This window comes from Poecile atricapillus, chromosome Z (assembly GCF_030490865.1).
Source record: "Poecile atricapillus isolate bPoeAtr1 chromosome Z, bPoeAtr1.hap1, whole genome shotgun sequence".
NCBI lineage: Eukaryota > Metazoa > Chordata > Aves > Passeriformes > Paridae > Poecile > Poecile atricapillus.
In genome coordinates, this window is record NC_081289.1 from 86,274,439 (window position 1) to 86,295,310 (window position 20,872).

At 39.1% G+C, this 20,872-nt stretch overlaps 1 protein-coding gene across 2 annotated transcripts in view; it reads right to left on the reverse strand.

Moving 5' to 3' along the window:
* Positions 1–1,489: 1,489 nt before the first annotated feature.
* The window catches only part of MAMDC2 (MAM domain containing 2), a 56,652-nt gene continuing 37,269 nt past the window's right edge, over positions 1,490–20,872 (reverse strand). Inside the window, exons 8-14 of one of the 2 annotated variants that reach the window (XM_058827639.1) lie at positions 19,204–19,350; positions 18,037–18,302; positions 7,256–7,349; positions 5,393–5,545; positions 3,405–3,664; positions 2,717–2,801; positions 1,490–2,421 (exon numbers count right to left, since the gene is read on the reverse strand). In XM_058827639.1, coding sequence (XP_058683622.1) covers positions 2,360–2,421; positions 2,717–2,801; positions 3,405–3,664; positions 5,393–5,545; positions 7,256–7,349; positions 18,037–18,302; positions 19,204–19,350 — 1,067 coding nt within the window. In that variant the 3' untranslated portion in view covers positions 1,490–2,359. Of the gene's footprint in view, positions 2,422–2,716; positions 2,802–3,404; positions 3,665–5,392; positions 5,546–7,255; positions 7,350–18,036; positions 18,303–19,203; positions 19,351–20,872 lie in introns of those variants that run through there. The other variant, XM_058827640.1, reaches the window with a different exon arrangement.

Here is a 20,872-nt window from a genome sequence, read left to right on the forward strand (position 1 = left end):
GCACTGTACCCAGTTTTCAAATGTTTTGTAGACATTCTTCCACTACTCTTGAATTTCCTATTCTATAAACTGATATTCATCAGACACTGAGGTAAATGAAAGCCACCTTTCAAATTTTCCCTCTGTGCTTTAATTCCTGCAGCAAAAATTATTGGAAAGGTGATGTTCCCTACTTAAAGAAGAACTTAGATGGTTTTTTGATGGTTCCCCCCACCCTTTTAATTTTTTTTTTTTTTTTTTTTTTTTTAACAGTGAGGTCCCTAGAAATCACTTAGTGGAGAGCAGGTTTAGAGTCCTTCAATTTTTATTCTATCAGTCTAAATCTGATTACGTTGATGGAATGAGGCAGAGTTGCATACATTTTTAGAGATAGGAGCATAACAGTTGTACTTCATGCTTCGTTTCACTTACATACCGAGAACCACCATGCCTGATTATTTTACCTGCCTCATCTTCACTTGTTTTCTGCTTAGATAATTTGAGCTGAATATTGATACCAAAGCATACACTTTACAGATGTTGGGAGTTGAGTTTCTTTCTTTTGTACTTACGGATTCTTTTCCCATAACTTGCTAGGAAACTAACTATTGGGTACTTAGGGGTTCTTAAGAACACCAAAAGAGTGGCCAAACTCAGGGGAGAGGGGAGGAGATACCTGGAGATTTGAACAGGAAAAAAGACAGGGGTAGGGAAGCTGCTAGAGCTCTCCCTTTGGGTTTTGGAGGAGGACAGGTGGGCTGTTGCCTAATGTGAGCAGGATTCACTGTCACCACCGTAGCCCAGTCTGGCACTGTCTTGCCCCTTTCTGCCCTGCTGGGAACTGGGCTGCCGCTATTCCACCCCCATTGCTCTTCGGCACTGCTCCGAGCTTTTGCTGCACTGTGGCCCCCACCTCCTGCTTGCCGAGACATCCCGCGGTTCCAGCCACAGCTCCGGAGCTTCTGATACATCTTGCTACCACCGCGGGATTTTTGCTCATTCCTGCTGGCCCTGCTTGCTGTTTCCGTACGTCTTGCCGAGCACCGGGCCCGGCTGCCCCGGGCTTCGTGCAGCGCAGCCTCTCTCCCATCCCTTCCCGTCGGGGCCGAGCCGCCATTACCCGCGTGCAGCCCCAGCTCGCGGCACAGCGCCCCCTGCCGGCGCGGCGGAATCCTCGCCGCCCCCCCCCCCCCCCCCCCCGGGAGCAACAGCGCTCCCTGGCGGCCGTGCCCGGATCTGCAGCGAGGGGAGAGCACCCGCGGGCTCTGTTTGGTGTGAGTGCCAGAGCTGCTGTTGTTTGTTTGCTTTGTTATACACACCAGTAAAGAACTGCTATTCCTAGTCTCACATCTTCGCCTGAGAGCCCCTTAATTTCAAAATTATAATAATTTGGAGGGAACTGGGTTACATTTTCCATTCCAAGGGAGGTCCCTGCCTTCCTTAGCAGGAAGCTGTCTTTCAAACCAAGACAGAAATCTAGAGCAGAGCAATAAGATGATACTCGAAGTTACATTTTATTAGGAAGTCATAGTAATTAAAAAAAATCCTTACACACAAATACATAAAATCTTAAGAAATAACAAGATGTGTGGATTCAGTTTCCTATTAATATAAATGCAAGACATCTGTGGCTGGGCAAAATGTAAGTGCATTCTCTGTGAGTGTACAAACTTACTTAATAAAAAAACAGACAACAAGACTCTCATCCCAGAAAACATATGGCTTTAAAGTGTTTAATTTCATATAATTCCACAGGCCAGCATCTTATGCTGAATTATATTGAACACTAGAAGTGAGTTTGTTATTGACAAATATATTTGTTATAGTAAAATAATACACTATCACAAAAAATTGTCAGCAGAAGATTAAGTTTCTCAGAGAGATTTGTCATTGTGAATAATTGCACTTAACCTGTAGGATAATACTAGTAGTTAACACTATTGTTGTTATTTCAAAACATTTAAAATTTTCTTAACAAAAATCCATTCTATCCCCAACACAAAACATTCACTGAATGCAGATTTAAGATAACACAATATTGGACTTCAATTGTGCAACATGGATTTCCTCTTTTTACTTATATACTAAAAACATTAAAAAAAATTAAAAATGAATGATCTGTGCAAAATGGGAAGCCTTTATGAAATAACTGATACCTCATGCAAAAGAGGAAATAATGTAAAAAAATTACGGTCTAAGAAGCCCTGAGTCAATAATTTCATTTAAAAGGCGAGGAACATGAGTGCTCCGAGTTCTTCCTATGTATTGGTGTGTATTCAAACCAGTCCAGTATTTATTAGATTTTAAAACAGGCGGTTCTTGCATACGGTTTCTCACATACGAATCTTCAGTGTGCTCCATTCCTTCCAGCAGGCTGTATTTAATACTCAATTTCGTTTAAGCTGTCAGGATAGCCTGATGAGAATTGAATTTCTTCCACTTCTGGAATACAAAGAATGAAGAAATACTGTTATTATTTTTATTTTTGTCATACATAAGAATAGTTACAGCAGAATTTAATTAGCATGCTGGATTTAAATGGGACTGTCATGTCGAAGTGCATAGCCACTTTACTAGTTGAGATTCTGAGGATGATCTCACATCCTATTAGAGAGTAAAAGTTCTGCACTAACCCAGCAGCCTGATACTAAATTCAAATGGGGACTGGAGAGAAGTATCACCCACCTGCAAAGAAGCGCTGTGAATTTCAGTTGTCTGTTACAAAGCTGAAACTTACCCAAACAAGGTCCTGTCTGGAACAGAATATCATCAATAGCAGTGTCACTTCTTATTGACACACCGCGGATTGCCTCAAAAATAATCTGTAAAGTAAGACACAAATTCTCAATAATCCAAATGGTGAAAGGACTGAACAAAACAGCCATTCAACCTATTCAAGGGATACCCTTTACCCCTTCTCCTGCCCTCCCTTCCCTCCTCCTTTCCCTTTTGTTTTCCCCTTTCCTTAGACAGACCTTATCATCCCTTCTCCTTGCTGCTTCCTTAGAAAACCCACCCTACAAGAAGCTGCCATTTCATCACAGCTCAGTGGCTGTGTCAAATTTGGACAGGGCTACAGACAGCTGAAGGACAGGAAATTGCACAAATGATCTTGAAAAAGCCCTACCACTACTGACAAAAACTGATGGTGTTTAGATTTAAATATTTTAAAGTAGCATTTAAATACTTAAAAAAAAAATTAATTGGTAACTATTTTCCTACTTTCAACCTATTCACGTCTTTAATAAATCCTCCCTAACTTAATTTGTAAAAAATTACATTATTTCATGTTCTTCATGTGTCCATTCAATGCCACCTACATTTAACATTTTAGTTTATTACTTTTAAACAATATTAAACTTTGATTCTAGTACATAGTTTGCTTCAATATTCCAATTTCACTGCTTTTTGCTTGTTTTTCTTACCTGGTAGTTTCTATCACTTTCATATTCTATCAGTCCCCTTAGCCATGAGATGCTTTGTTCCCCTGTCCTCCTCCACAATGGTATCTCTTCATCATCTCCTTCCTTTTTTAGATAAACACTTAATAATCCAGTCCCAGATCCATACATATGATAGAAAAATGTCAGGCACTGTTTTCCAGATGTTCCTCTTAGTGATCTTGAAACTAGGTATGCTCTCTGTCCATAGACCATATTAGATGCCTCTATATACATGTAGTATCCTTAAAAAGATATAAAAGTAAATATAAGCAAAGCAGGATACATTGTGTTGGAATGTTCATTATGCTCAACATGCTCGTTATATTAAAGAAGCCCAATGATGGAAACTATTTTGAAAAAGATTCATAGACTTGTGCTTTTGTAAACTGTAATATTAGAGATACTGTTGTAATTGTGTACTGTAATAATGATGGGTTTGAATTTATACAGCTAAGAGATTATTTAGTCTTTCTCACAAATTCATAGTATGATTCAGTCTTTAGAGAAAAGGGAAGTTATTTTATTATGCTGTAATATGAGCTCTAGGTTTTGATTTTTAACTGAAACACCTAGTGAACAAAGTCTTTGTAGTGTAGTGCATTAGGTTTGATATAAACCAGCTTTGGAATTCTCCAATACACTGCATGAATTATGGACCTACAGCTGTAGATAATCCTCCTTTTCACCCTCTCTTGACTGCTGCTTGCCATCAAACTACAACCTGGCTTAGAGAGGATGTCTTCACTAGGTGTTTGTGCAGAAAACAGGATTCTTGAGTACCACAAGAGATTCTCAAGCATCCACTGACTGCTGTTGATGCTCTCAGCCTTCTGCCTGTCTCACTGATCCTTGGGAATTCCCTCTCCCTCTGAAGAAAATCTCACCCCCAGGACTTGTGGTGACAGACAAGAGGTAACACCACAAAGAGGGAGCATTGGGACTGCATGAAGAGTTGCTGCATTATCCGAATTCACTGTCTGCTGGTAGAGCATATATCTCAAAACAGAAGTTGCTTTCTGCAGCAGATGGGATGTGGGGATGCTCCTCAGTCTTCTGACACACTTCAGTTTGCTCCAGCTGGTCATAACTGAGTGATGGAATAAGAGGCATGATTTTGCCTTCCACCAATTAATGGCCAGAATCCTTAAAACTTGGTTGTATCCGTCAAAATACATAGCCACAGAAAAGAATATAAAGAATAAATTATAGCTGCTCTTGCACCAGGAATTGCACTCTGATAGAGATTGACTCATTGGAATTCAGAGACAGCTGCATGTACATCTGAGGGTACACTTTAGGCTATGGTTGGTGGTAATGCAGTTTTCTGTGCACTCACGTTAATGGAGGTCCTGCCTGCCTAAATACTTGAACTTGCACTAGTGAGCTTGTGGAGCACATTTTCAAGATAAAGGGCTTGTGGGATCTCTTTTATTCTTCATATTTTCTTTTAAGTTTGAACCCAAAGGTGTTCATGCAGTAGAATCTCAACCACTTGCACAGCTTGCTGCTAAGAGATGAACTAAGGAATAATCATTGTCACAGACAAGGCTTAAAAGGCTCTCAGTTCTAAAGTCAAGCTGTCAGCCTCACTTCTCACTATTTAATGATCCACATACTCTGAAAATAGGTCTAAAGTTACTTTCAGGGAATGTTCACATAAATTGGGAGTTTGGAAAGGGCTTTTTCTCTGGGGTCTGGACAGTCATCATCTTCTTTAATCTCCCAAGGAACAGGCTACTTTGGGACATGACAACCAAATTATCCACATGGCCTGCAGATAATTCAGATTAAATGTCATATTCTCAAAACTACTCAGGAGTTCCTGCAGAATGTGCTTCATTTGATTAGTAACCTTTCTGAATAGAAGAGTAAAAACTTTATCTTCTGGGTTATCATTTAAAATATTTAATAAATATTTTTTATTAACTGTCAATCTCTGTTCTGAAAGTTCAATGTGGAACTTAACTCACCTACCCCAGTAGTGTGGTCTCCTTTTGGTCCAGTGTAAGACGTGGGAGTTGGACCCCTCTTCCTGTGCCAGCTCCCACGACCTCTCTTCTTCTGGGTAAACACACACTCATCTTTCTCAAAAGTGCATTCTCCAGGACTGGGCAGCAACAAATCTGTAAGGAGACGACATAGTTTAAGACTTCAAATACGTGAGACTGATATATGGAAAGATTACACAAGTAATGTACTGCATTTCCTCACCTGCTGACATCAATTACAGCTACCTGGCAATGCTTACAATAGTCAGAAGCTTATATAAACTACCTTCAAACAGTCCTATAAAATTTAATTTAATTATCTTCACATCTTTGGGAAAATCTGTGCCCTACTCCAGTAGCTCAGTGATTACGATTCACTAGTCCTAGGATTCTTTAAAACAGTTTATTAATCTTCACGATAGTGCTTTGGACTAGATGATCTTCTGGGGTCTTTTGGTTTTAATGGTTGGATTCAATGATCTTAGAGGTCTTTTCTAACCTTAACAATTCTGTGATTCTATATAGGCTTTGTTATAGAATTACTAGCGTATTTTATTCACTGTTTTGGCACCCCAAGCAGGTTAGTAAGTCCCAGCATCTATAATGTGTGTAATAAATGAGCCTTGTTCAAAGACTGGAGTTTCTGTGAACTGAAATCAATGCCACATTTATCTCTCCTCTCTTTCTTTGGCACCAGATTCTACTGCAGCCTACAAGAGACAACAGAGCTCCATTTCTAGAGTATTTTCATTATTTCAATTCTATTAGATCATACAAAATATAATTCAGGTGCAGGCCAGGAAGCTTCTGTCAGGTAATCTGAATTCATCATTCAGAAGTAGACATTTTGAGCTGCCTTCACCTTTTGAAGAGGAGGAAGCCTTGATACCTCTGGTGCATTTTTCAGGCATTTGTTTTGCTGCCATCAGAGATAAGTCATGGTATGACTACACACCTAGATACCAGTTCTTCACCTTTGGTTCCTTTTCCAATTACTTACTAATTATAGCAAGGCAAAACAGACAACTGTTGGAAATAGTTTACAAAAATGGTATCTTGTTTTGTACATGTGACTTCTCTCTGTTTTATTAGCCTGAATTCATGAAATCCAATCAAAAGAGATCATTAAAAAGCTATAAGGACCATTGCAAGGCATGGCTTTATTCCAAAGAAAAACAAGATTGTAGATTGTGCCTGCTTCATGAGAATGTTTTTTTGTTGATTTTTTTTTTTTAATTATGATACAATCATTGTATTGTCAAACCTCACAAAGCCACAGAAGAGGGGGTTTGGTGTGTTCAGAGAGAGCCTGTGCATGTCAGAGGATAAAGTTATGCTGAAAACCATTCAGTTCCTCCCACTGCAGAGGGAGTCATGGACTGCTCTTCTCTGTCATCATCAAAGAACTACAGCTCAGGCTGTAGTCTTGGCCTTGCACAGCTGTACCTCTCACCTAAAAACAAAAACAACTTTGTTTTGAAAAATACTGCTTTGGGATCCATTCCTGGCTTCTTAAAGACCATTTGAAAACTACTTTTCACTCAATTCAACTGTGGGTTTATTTTAATGCAGTCAAAGGACCACTCACCTATATACAACTGCCTTGGAGCCACTGAAATTTATTAGGAGTTAGCTGGTACCCCTGTGAGCAAAAACTGGTCCTTGCTGGATGTTTTCTACTTCACAAAAATGGGATTTATGCAATACTTGTTGGAAAAAAAGAAACGACACGAAACCACAACAGGATGAAGGCAGCTGTAGGACAGGCTTGGAAAATGAAGGCGTATGATGAACTCTTACTCAAAAGGATAGCAGCTAGTAGATGACAAACACACATGGTCTTACCAGCAGCCTGGCAGCTTCCCAGGCTCAATGATACATCATCCAATGCCACAAGTCCACAGTCCCAGAAGCTTTTACACCAGCTGACAAAGACAACCTGCAATATGAAGGAAGGAAGTTTCAGGTGCAAAACCTAGCACTGTTAAGAGTCTGAAATATTAGTATTTTTTCCAAATGCACAGATAATTTCAAAATCTACAGAACAGGAATAATGGATCCACTTTTTCTGGGCACATTCTACCAATGACTGAAGTGTCCATTCCAGTGGGGCTAAATGTATGTTTTCAATCAACAGAAAATATTTTCTCACTTTTGTAGGCAAATTATGTATATCTGTATGTAATTCCCATTTTACTAGAGAATTTTTTTGTCTGTGAGAAAACATGACTCACTGAGGTTGTGGTGGCTTTTTCTTGCCCATTACCCAACATGAACAGCTCAAATATCCTCAGCTATCTTATCCTGAAAACCAGGAAGTCTTATCCATGGAAAAATAAATTTGAAAGAGTAATGCAGAGTGATGGGCAAGAGTGGCTGTAGCAAAAGCAAAGAATTAATAGAGATGAACTGAAACTACTGCACAGAATGTGATTATTAATAAATGACTCAATGCCATGATATTGTAGAGCAGGAGACTTAAAATGTTATGCATAATTCACAGTGTTCATCAGTGTTTGCGAAGATTAATAAAATGTCCAAGATCATTGATTTGAGTAAACATTAATTCTGCCATGTAAAATACAAGTCATTAATGAGATAATAAAATAAAATGTAAAGAAACTGTAAGATTCTCAGTTGCACTTCTGCCAAAGCTGAGACAGATCTGTCTGAATTACTGAGGACAAATTAGGATTTATTTCGTGAAAACACTGCTGGAGTTTTTCTTGGACTAACTACTCCAAACCATCTGTCTGACCACAGGGGTTATGACCATAATTTGGGAGGAGCTTTTCAAAACAATTCCTTTGTGCTGAGGTCTATGCTAGTGATTGCAGATGGATTAGTGTCACTTCTAACTGTTTAATCTTCTGGACAACACCTCAGTTACATACTGGAGGTTAAACACTGACTGACAAGTTTCTTGTGGACACAAAAAGGCTTTTAAAAGTTGTTAGAGCATTATTTAGTATGATTTCTAGTAGGCTTGGTAACACCTTCAATGTGGTACCTACATGGTATTTTCCCAGTTTGTTTTGTTATGTAGAATTTATTAACTCATCTGCTTATTGAACAGCCTGGAATGTAACTACACCTAAAACTTTAAAGCATGTATGCGTAATGCTGCCCAGGGGGGAGCAATTTTTGAAACTCCTCCATTCTGTGCTACCAATCCTGGTTATTATTGATTACCTGTCTTGTAAACTGCCACTAGTATAGAGTTAAGGAGTCCTCCTGCACAGAATGCAAAACTGCTCAGCGTATGGTGGCCTACACCCCATACCTTTTTTTTGTTCCCACTGTAGAACTGTATCTTAGCCTCAAGGTTTAGCAGGACAAAAATTGTTTCATGCTTTTTAAGTTCATTGCCCCCAAGGAGGGGCAATCCTTTAAAAACAGTAGTATCTCTTGGAAAAAAAAAAGCATAAAGTAAGTGTAAAATAAAATACTGACATTGAGTGAACATCATTCACCAGAATTTTAATAAATGCATTCTGGTGAACATTTGTAATGAACTGAAGATACATTATAGCCTTAAATCCATGAATCTTCAGAAAAACCACACATGTAAGGGTGAAGTCAATCTTCCTTTGTGAAACATTTCCATACTGTGGAGTCATGTTTTATGCGATGCTTTAGTATTGACATCACTGGGAGCAGGATTAAGTTCTTTATTCTTAGATTGCAGTAATTTGTTCCATTTAAGGTATGTAACTACCCATTGGATCCTGCAGAAAGCCTTCCATTTCAGAGGCATTACAACAACAACGGTGGTCTCTCAAAGGCCATTAAACCAGTAATCTTTGTACAACCAAAATTGATTTTTGTGGTGTTGAGGGACACAGTGCCATGAGCAGACTTTGTAATTTCACAAGGATGAAACTACAAAGTCTTCTGCTTGGGGGTGCAGAGTTTTCAGTACTGGCTGTAGCAAATGTATCAAAATTGCTACGGTCCCCTCAATTTATTTTGTTGTTATATTCTTGATTTAGTTTTAGGCAATGGACTAGAACACTTTCATTCACAGGTCAAATTTATTCACTCTTCTTCTGGTTTAAATACCCTTTTCTGTCATAAAGCAAAAATTCGAGTATTTGAACTTTACCTAACAAAACTGTAACAACTTGGATTTACTCAACTATTCACTTTCACTGAGTCAGATCTCGGAATCCTTCCTACAGTCTCAATAGAACTAATCTCAAGACGCTTTGCATTTGTTCTTGTTTTGAATTAAAATATTTGCTAGGTCAATTTTTCCAAAATAAAATTTTATTACTTTATCTCATGCCTTGGAGAAGAGAATAAGGGATTCTTTGTTCTCAACTTTTTTCATCATAAAGCATGGCAGATGAACAACATACTGATTGTTTCAAGCTAGGTAACAGATACTGCCGGACTCGCATGCTATTTTGGAGGCTAAACTAAAAACATTGTCCAGTGCAGGCAGTTGTTGCCTGTGATACTGAAAAATAAAACATATCTCTCATGTCTCTTTTTGTTCCAACAGCAGAACACAGCTAGGGCATCCATTTCCTTCCAAACTATTGCCCCAGCTTATGGAAGCTAGTTCGTTTATCTTGCAGTGCTTCATGAACAGTCCTGGCCTTCAGTCTCAAAGTATCAATAATCCTTTCTTAGCACTTATATGAGGTATGAGCAATGCCAGATGAGAAAGGCTGGTCCAGCAAGCTTCTGCCAAGACACCATGTTGGGTTGTGCTGCAGACACTGGATGAGGAACAAGGGGTTTCACATCCTTAGCACTCAGTGACTCTACAAGCAGAATGTGAGTTAAAACTTACATGCATATTAAGTTAACCTGCTTTTGGAGAAGAAATATGAGGACATTCAGAAAGGTACCTCCAGGATAAGGAGGGACTAATGGGCTCGCTTGCTATAGGAGATTTGGAAGGAGCTGGACTGAGAACAGGAGAGAATGAGAGAAGATTCTACTCGGAGCCCTATTTGTTCCGTGCCTTTTCTTTCCTCTTTGTTTATCCCAGAACGTACACATCTTGCTCCATTAGTCAGATCAGCAAAACAGAGGAAAAACATGAAAACGATCCAATCTGGTGACTTAAAAGCAAGCTATTCCTCTGCAGCAAGGTAATTTATCTTATTCCATCTTCGTGAATATTCCTAGGTTTAAATTACTGTTCTGGAGTGACTTTATGATGCTGAATTATACCCCCAGTTATCTCTTCTTTTTATTCTGAATATTAAGTTCTGTACCTTTAAGACTGGTTCTGGGAGGGAAGGAAGGAAAAGAAGAAGCGCACAGTTTGTCTTCAGAAACTGCACTCACTGCTCCACATTCCTTCTCATGGACTGCTTTGGTTTGGCACTCCTTCATTTTAGTTAGTTTTTAGCTAGCTGAAGCAGAAAAGTTCCCCTTCTTCACTTCAAGAAAAGTGATTTTTCATTTTCTTGGAACTGATCGGCCTGCTCCGGACTTAAAACCCAGAAAAACCCCAGGAGCTCACACCTGTGGCCACCAAGGGGCTGGGATGTGGAATATTCTGGCGCTAGAGGGACCGATAAGAGACTGAGCAAGCCAAGCTACACCCCACGACAAGGACTTTCTGGATTTGCCATCTCTTCAAACAGCAAGAGGTTTTATTGTTTAATATTATTCATTTTTTTATGCTTGTGAATACTTTGCTTGTTAAATAAACAATTTTTGCCACTTTTCTCCAAATAAATATTTTCCCAAACTAGTTATGGGAGAGTCCACTTTAATCAGCTTTCTAGAGGTACCCCTTTGGAAGTTTCCTCCCAAATTTGTCCTAAACCAGGACATTGACACACTAAATCTGTTTAGACACAAAGCTCAGCCTGTCACTTAGACACATTTGAAGTTCAGTTTCCTAAAGAAGAAGGACAGTTATCGCGGAGTCTGAGGTGTTTTCTTCTGAGAAGCTGCTGTCGTAACTTCCTCACAGTGACACAAAACTCAGTCTTACAAAGTCAAAAAATAGTTTGAACACTGGAAACAAAAGTGTAACCTGACATGAAGAAGCGGACAAGATATTTTCACAAGACAGGCAGCCTGAGTTTTCAGTCAGTTATGCAAATAAACACCCATATAAGTGTGTAAGCCAGGGACTGACCACACAGGGGATGGGAAAATAATTCTGACTATCTCAGGGCTGTTCAGTACAGACGTTTTAAGTATAGACCAAATTACTCATAGCTAGTTTAATAAAACTAGATTTCAAGTGGCTTGTATTTCTTTGGCTTAAACAGTCAGAAACTCATTTATCAAGAACACAAGTAAGCTATTAAGCCAAAATTAGAGTATCTGCAAGCTTCTGTCATTTAAAATTAATTGATTTAAAATGGCACTTGACAGGCAAGTTCAATTTCTTGCCATGGAAATTCAACAAGCTTCTGTGGGAAAAATAATGTAATATGAAAGCTTCTACATAGATAATTGAGTAACATCGGTAATAAGCTTGTGACATTGAACAAGTATTTTTGAAAACCTTTCCTGTCCAAGGGCAGAAACAACACAGGCTGTTTATCCTACATCTCCTCTTGCTGGATTAAGCAGCCTAGTAGAGAACACTGCCTACATGCAAATATGTACAGGACACTGATATTCTCATATGTCCCCCACCACCCTACAGAATTTCCACAAATCTACTCTAAAGGCTCTATCCTCATTCCAGTCAGTTTCCTGTCCATTAAGGATCAGAGATGCCAAAAGGAGATATGTAATATTTAATGCAAAGCACTGCCTTGCTTAGCTACTATGAAGATGAAAGCCCCTTTTGCACCGCTTCCTGACCTGAGTAACCTTTTCAGTTTCCAGTATGCTGTTTTCATAACCATGTATCAAGCACCACAGGAATTGAGGTTCACGCTTCACAGCACTATCCTACTGTTTCCAATCTCTACCATTCTTATTTTAGACAGGCATTTTTGGTGACTGTTCTTCAAGAAGTTTTTTATTTTAAAGGGAAGGAATGACAGCACTGTTACATAAAACTGCAGCTCATTCCAGCCTCTTTAGAGTGCATACCTTATTGTCAGAAGACTGATAAAGGTTGGAACAATACCAAAAAGCTCTTTTATTTGACACAAACATGAGCTTTTCAAAGGAGGAGGAGGTGAGGATGAGGATGTCTGCCCTCCTCCAATTGGCACCTGACTGGAGAACTGTGTTTGTCATACTAGTGACTTGATCACAGAGATCTAGGATTTCATTGTTTATCCAGTATTAATTTATTCATTTACCCATGGCTTTGGTGGACAAGCAGAAAACACAGATTTCCTGCAAGCAAAGAGAAATAAATACTAGAATAATTTAACATTGAGCATCACTACGGTCTGGATGATGCAGGAAGAAAGGGCCAAAGACACTCAGGTCAAGCACTAAAAAGGCAGCAGGGTGATAATAGATATTTAGGGAAAACAGTACAAGAAACAAACCAAAGCTTTTATATTATATCCAACCCAAAAAAAGCTGAAGAACTTGCTGAACTGGAGGTCACAACTGAACCACTGTGTTTACAATCACTGTGAGGTCTATTTTCCATTAATATTTTAAATCCTTTTTAAAATGTACATTTATTTTTGGCCTCCATAGCATCTTGCAGCAAAGCTTCTCAGTGTTGTTCAGCAAAAAAAGTCCTCTCTTTTCTTTGTTTTAAAACATGTAAATATTCAAGTGCAACACTGAGTTGTTTGATTTTCCTTTCTCACAATTGCAACTAAAATTAGTTATGGAGGATGAGTGAAAGCAAACAGATGAACTCAAGAGAGTGAGTCAAAAACATCGAAGAGGAATAAAAGAAAGCTTAAGAAATGAAAACCCAAAAATGCAGCCACAGCTACTGTGATGAAAGTAGGATAGACTGTTACACAAATTACCATTATGAGGATTTGATTTTGAACACTTTGGGAGGTTCGAGCACTAAACTATCAGGTAACATTGCAAAAGCTTTCATGACGGATAAAGAACACAAGATGTTTGCTTTCAAAAACTTGAACTTCAGAATGGTAACCCAAATCTAGCAGAAATGAGCAGAACTGATAAAGGCAGACCCAAATGAACTTAAACCTTCATTTTAGTTTAGGTATTTGGACTTCTTTGTGAAGTTGCATAAAATAAATATTTTTCCATGCTGGTGTTTACCCACATACACATGCACACACACAATATTAAAATGTAGATTCTTGCTTCACAGTTCATGTGAATTTCTCAAGGATACAAATGATATGTGAAATTTTCTTTCAGTTTGCTCTGACATTTTCCTGACACGTACAGGCATGGAAGATCAATTTCAGTACATTCAATCAACTGAAAATAATCTACACACTTCAGATTTAGATTTTCATGTTGCCCTTCCAGACATTTATACAATAAACCATAAAGGATTTAAGTAATTTCAAATACCATTACATTTTTTTTTTCATTTCTTTCTTGTCGTATTTATTCCCTGGGTACAGTATAATTAAATATACACTGTATGTATATAGGATTATAGGTACTCACACCGAATAGGAGAGACAGTGCTGCAAGTACAAATCAGGAAATCAGGATTTTAAATTCCCTGTCTTCTCACTAGCATTAACAGCGTATGTGTAGGTATAGACATTTATGACTTGCTTAGCTGGATCATACCTGCCTAGCCTTTAAAACATTTTATATTCAAAGTGTCATATTAAAGCCAGCTGGCTAGCTTCACATTTCCTGCTCACAGAACTCAAGCCATCAACTTGTGCCAGACTGCAGTTAGCTAATTCAAAAAGAACTTGCAAAAACCATTACAGAAATTAAGCAATGAAAATCTGCATCTTTTTTATTGTCCCGAAGTAAGCAAATACACCATCAAAACTAAAATGTATTAGATGGATTTTATATAATTTTCAAAGCTTTGGGAGCAGTATTCTTAGTAGAAAAAGATGAAGGATGTGGGTAATCAATTATTTTAGAGCAATTGTTTTCTGGCTGAAAAATAATTTTGACCTTCAGGACAGATGATTGTCACTGACTTGACTAGCTGTTAAGGAAGTGCCAAGAGACTGTTTACTGTTTCCACAGGGGCTGACCCAATCCAAAAGTCGCTCCTGGCAACCAAGAAACTGCTCAGCCAAACTACTGTGTATACCTCCAACTTCTTACCATCCAAGTCTACATATGATACATCTCAGAAAACAATAAAATAGGCACATTAGTCACTATTTCTGTATTAGAGGAAAGATGGCAGCCCTATCTCATTCTGAGACCACCTCTCTCCACTAAAAGACTGTTTCTCACTTGCCTATAATATTGCCAAGACACAATGATTTCAGCTCAGATTTTCCATGCTAGGTCCTTGCTACCGCCTTGTTTTGGAAGATTTAATCCAAAACAGTTCCATCATTTCTGAGAACGAGGCTAGGAAAAAGGGTTTATTTTGCCCCTATTAAATAAAAAAATTCTGTGAAACGCTTGAGCACTCCTAGGCTTTGGAGTAGGAGCAGAAAAGTGTCAAGAGTCTGATCTTTATGCCAGTGCTATCTCTTCTGTCAAGTCATTAGTTTTTGAGAAGTTAAAATTTGTAAGAAATGGAACAAGTGGGGCAAACAGAATGGAACATGAATAATATTACAGGGGAAAAAACATTGGATTGTCCAGAGCTGAGAGTAAAATGAGGCTTGCAGTGGGGGGCAGAGGAGTAATTCATTGGCTATGGGACAGGTTAGACAAAAATGCCTTAGTGAGGATTCAAGAGCTCAAGGACAGGTTGCCTGAGACAGGCCAAGAGAGGTCAAGCTTCTGTCATGTTTCTCAGCACTGTCTCCCTCCAGAGTCTGAAGTGTTATCCCTTTCTTGGTGGCTCCCACCACTCCTTTCTATTAGCTAAAACATTCTCTGGTGCACCTCCACAGCTGCCCTACATTGGAATGAGTGATTTTTGTCAGCTGTTTCACTAGGTACTAGGCAGATGCATCTTCACCCAGGTAACTAACCTGGGTGTATACAGTGCCACACAGTAATACTTAGTTTCCTTCTGCTGGCTTGGAAAAGAAGAAACAAACAAAATAAAGCACAAAAAGACTTATAAAAGTAATAAGATGGAAGAGCTGGGCATGAGATTGCAAGGAAAAGCCAAAATCAAGTTCAGTGTGCAACTTCATTCGAGCCTACTTTTGAATATTATGGGCAGACAGCCAGTAACTACACCAGGTTTTTCCACCGTCTGCCTTAAGCAGACATGCTTAAACTTCGACCATATTTGTCTTTTTTATTCTACCTTCCTGTTGCAATCCTCTCCGATGCACTACAACACCTTCCCACCAGTAAACACACTTTGATGTACTTTTCCATATTAATTTGTTTCAGAACTTCACCCATTTTCTTCTGTTTGTCTAAGGAAAACCTTATAAACTGAACTACCTGCCAAATATATAGCTATTTAGCTAAGGGGTGCCTGAATTACTGTCGGGGGTTAGATTTCTTTCTTTTTATTCCTTTTTACTTAATAGAACTTTTTCCCATAAATTGCTAGGAAACAGTAACTACTGGGTACTTAAGAAAAACAAAGTAAGTGGCCAAGATCAGGGGAGGAGGGCATTTATCTCAGAGCTCTCTCTCTCTCTCACTTTCTGTCAGAGGAGGAGGAGGAGGATGACGATCAGAGCTGCTGCTTGGAAAGGGAATTCACTGCTGCCGCTGGAGCGTAGCCCACAGCTGCTTCTTCTGCCGTGGGGTGAGCCTCTGTTCATGAGAGACTGCACTGGGACCAAATCAATACCTACCTCCCTAAAAGAGGGACCTATTCCCATCCAGTCGGGTGCCGAGCTGCACTGAGGGGAGAGCGCCAGGCGGGCACTGGGGCCCTCCTGGCGCTGTTCTGTTCGGGGCTAATGCTGGAGCTGCTGTTTGTTTGCTTTGTTACACACACCAGTAAAGAACTGCTATTCCTAGTCTCACATCTTTGCCTGAGAGCCTCTTAATTTCAAAATTATAATAATTTGGAGGGAACTGGGTTGCATTTTCCATTTAAATTTTCCATTCCAAGGGAGGCTCCTGCCTTCTTTAGCAGGAAGCTGTCTTTCAAACCAAGACAATTATGCTTTGCTGAACACATGCTTACTTCTGTAAAACCCAATAAATCTCACACTTTATGATATTTGGAGAATGTCTCCTCAACAGAAACATTCTGCAACTTGTTTCCATAGGAAGTAAGACTTTCACAAGACCTGAAGCACCCAGAGAAGGTTTTTGAGAATTGCTAGAGGCCAATAAATCACGCCACAGACAAAGCGTGGTGTTTCTCCCCTTCCTACACATCTTCAGCCTCAGAAGCAGTGAGGCAAGCTTCTTCACAACTGTTCCACATATCCTGACTTCTAGGAAAACAAAAATTGTTCTTCACAAATTCATGGAGGAATAGGTTTTCCATGTGAATATCTGACGCTAAAAAACCGGTCACCTCCAAGGCTGCCAACCAGTTTTAACAGTCATGGTCAGGTATCATCACTACTCATGCAGCTGATTATGCCACATAATCTACTACACCTTTCCAGAAGTAATAAAGAAATACCTAATCAGGAGATGACAAAAGTAAATTATAAGCTTGCCATTTTCACTTTTCTGCAAATATCTTGGGATGATACTATGAGAAACCTTTCTAGTATGCACTTCCTGGGCACTAATAAAATTCTTTTTCTATTCTCTAACACTTGAAAGGGAATTATAAATTCTGTTATGTTTTATGGATAAACTACATAAAAAAATCCATTGAAACTTTAAGATATCAGGTATCTGGCAGAAAACAGTACCCAACAACTGAAATTGTACCCAAAGGACTGAAATTTTAAACATCAGTTTGCCTCTCAAGACAGGCAGCTGGTTTTTGGTGACCGTTTATGGTCAGTAACTACTGTTATTTCAAAAACTAATTTGTAGTGGACAAAACATTTAAGATGTTTGTCTTTAATTAAGAAATACTTAAGAGTTGCAGGACAAGCTTCCATCCAAATGTTCATCATGTTATCACACTCTGGTCAACATGTAGTGATCCATCTAGTCCTCCTTAGATGACTCACTGATAGTGAAAACCTGTTACAGAAATCAGGATCACTACAGTGGCAGCACTTAGAGAAATCTGTGTAAAAGTCAGTCTTTGCAAAAAGAGCGGAGGTGAGGAATTACAATGGCTTAAGGACTTAAGGAGGTGATGTCAAGTACCAATGTGTTATTATCTTGCTGGCCTAACATAATGACCTCTCCAACGGGACACTGCAAATTCTTCAAGTCCATTGCTCTCATTTGCAATATGACTTCTGGTGTCATATTGTAACTTAGCAGTTGAGTTTAGGGAAGTATGGTCAGCTGCCCATTTTGACCAGAACTTAACAGTACTTTTTAGATTAATTAAAATCTGTAATTGAATATGACAATGATATGACTCACATAGGAAACAAGAAAAAAAAAAAAAAAGAGAGGATGTGGAGCATGCTGAGAAACCAAGACACAACTGGCTTTTGTTAGAGCTCCTCTGGTGAAATCTTCAGCTAATTAACTTTGCAGGTATAGCTCACTTAGGATTAATGCCGGTATAACAAACAATTCTGAGAAGGCCAGGGAAATCTCCCCTCAGAATTCAGCAGATTTGAAGAGTTGTCTCTTACCTTGCAAGGCATAGGCTTTTTGAAGGAGATTTCAGCTTGAGTCCAAACTCCTTTTGGAGAGTCCAAGACAGACCAGATTTTCTCTTGAACGACATGATTCTCCTCAAAGATATAAACTGCAAGAGTGCCACTCATCTTGAAAAACCCATACAAGGCATAATAAAAACGCAGACAAAACTGCAAGTTTCCTGGCAGGGTTGGGCCATACAGACGTCCAATGTACTCAGGCTGTGATGTAAACTTTGTGTTTGCCAACAAATAATAACCTGCAAGACAGCATAATCATTGTATTTAATATGCTATTAGCACAGCTGATTTACTATTAAAGCAGCTTCTGTTATTGCATCAGACTTGGGTTATAAAAACATTTCCAACTGGCAAGGAATAAATTATCACACTCTGACAGGAAGTAATAATTTTTTTCCAAAAGCATCCTGTCTGCTTCTAGCTAAACTGGCACATGGCTAAGTTACCAGAAATAATCACATATCAAATTTATCCAGAAAAAAATCCCTGGCCTGCTGGCCTCACTGGAAAACTGGTCTTTTCAGGGATTCCACTGTGAGACACAAAAATGGAGGGTGGGACACAAGGCCTATTATTCCCTGCACCAAGTATAAAGAGCTGAGACTTCAGTGCATATGATTAATAACCATGAATACCCTACACAAAGAGATGTCCGAATAAAGTATTAACAGTCCTTTCACCACATGGTTTCACTATACAATATTTATGCTTTCCCTTAAAAATCCCAACTATCCTAAGCCTAGAAGAGCTAAAAGGTCACTTTTCCTCTCTTAAAACAATGCTCTAAACTATTATTAAATTTACTTCCATAATTTTGTGGATTCATCCCTCCAGCAACTACAGAGCAGTATAGTGAAGATAGATACTCTGATTTATGTCCCTGCCTGACCATACACGTGACCAATAGGTGACCTTCTTCCTCTACACATGGGGAAGAACAGCCAGAGTTCCAGACAGGACCAAGCTGTGAACACTGATTTTTAATGGCTGAGAGTTTTAATTGACTGAGGCAAGCTAACCATTGTGCCAGTCCATACTTAACAGAGTGAACAATGATACAACAGGTTAACCTTTATATAACCTTTTATGTAACATTTATATATAGTTTGACTCTTCCAGGAAAAAGCAGTTTTGATTCACCGAATCCAGTAGTGTGATCTCCTGCTCTATACACATTGCGCTTCACTTTCACTCTGCTCCACCCTGGACCGTCTTTGTGATCTTGGTAAAAATTACACAGATCTTCCTCAAAATTGCAGCCTGCATTGGCAGGATTGAAAGGAGTTCCTAAAAGAAAGATGCATATGTTCTATTAGGATGAGTACAGTGTGATAACCATAGGTATTTGATGCAGAAGGATGCCAAAGCACACTTCGGTTCATCTTGCTTTTCTTTACAGAAGACAACCCTGTGCAAAGACATATACACATATATAGTGCACAGACATGATTAACTCAAACTATCAAAATTCTATTTCAAGTTGGTCTTATATCCTTATATTTTTTGCTGGAGCAAGGAGAAAACCTCCTTTATAGCCTCCCTAAAATACAAATAAGATACAGATATTAAGACCAGATTATTGCTTCAGGACATAATTCACTAAGACACTCAGACCATTTGTTTTCATCTGCTCCTTCATTCAAAAGACTATTAGGACAGAATGAGTGTGCCTGTGTGCCTGTGTGTACACTGAGCATCAATATTTACTATTTTTTTAAAGAGCACTTCTTAAAAATCCTTTTTACAGTTATGTGTAATGTGTGCATATATGCATGCTGTAAGTAGGTAAGCAAAATAGTTTTTAGTTCATGTACCACCTCATGGCTACTCTCCTCTTGAGCTCTTGCTTCACACAGTGTTAACAATGCAGTGAAGAAAGCTGAGCCATTTTACAGTAAAGCTGATTAAAAGCAGAGCTGAGACTCCCCCAGCCCTGCTGATGGCTCTATGTCGACCTGCAATATAGAATTAATGGGTCAGGACTTACTTTAGTCTGGAAAAAACTGACCCTGCTGTGTGGGGCGTGCTAGTAAGTAAAACATCTCTACTTCTTCAAAGGCCTCACCAGTCTCTCACAGAAGGTGCTTGGGGAAGGAGGGGAACAACCCAAAGCTATCATGCAAATTTTGGCTTTGCCAGGAGCCCAGACACAGGACTTGGTGTACAACACTCTACAGCAGCACACATGACCCTGCTGCATGGAAGCTAAGAGAGCTGTTCCAGCAGGGGCAGGTACACAGGCAATGAGCTTCAGCAGAAGAAAAAATTTGGCTTTGGAATGATGCCTGAAGTCTTTTCAGCCTGATAGGCCAAATCTAAGCCCCATCTATGTGTCTTACTCTTCCTGCATCCATGGCCTCCCACCTCTGCTTTCCTAGTTAAACAAAAGGCAGGTGGAGCACTACCATGTGGCATTAAACCCATGTTCTGATTCATCCTTTGCTGAGCAAGTTTAGTACTCTGGTACCTCTTCCCCCATTGGGCTAACATCAAGATTTCTGTTGAACAAAACTTCCCGAAAAAAATAAAGGTAAAAAACCCTTAGTGGCTGTTATATATACCGCCATGGCCGAATACAAGGAGAATGGAGAGCTCTTGCTTTTTAATTTCTCTACTAAGAAGAATTGAAAATGAAAAAAATTGGTAAGTCTGAGGGATCAAACAGTATATTCTGTATTTCAACAAAGTATAAAGCAAATAATTTACTTTCATTTCTCAAACAAAAGATCCTAAAATAACCACAAAACCAACCTTCAAAATCAAAGTTAGTAGGCAGAGCTCTAGATAAACCTGTCATATTCAGAACAGA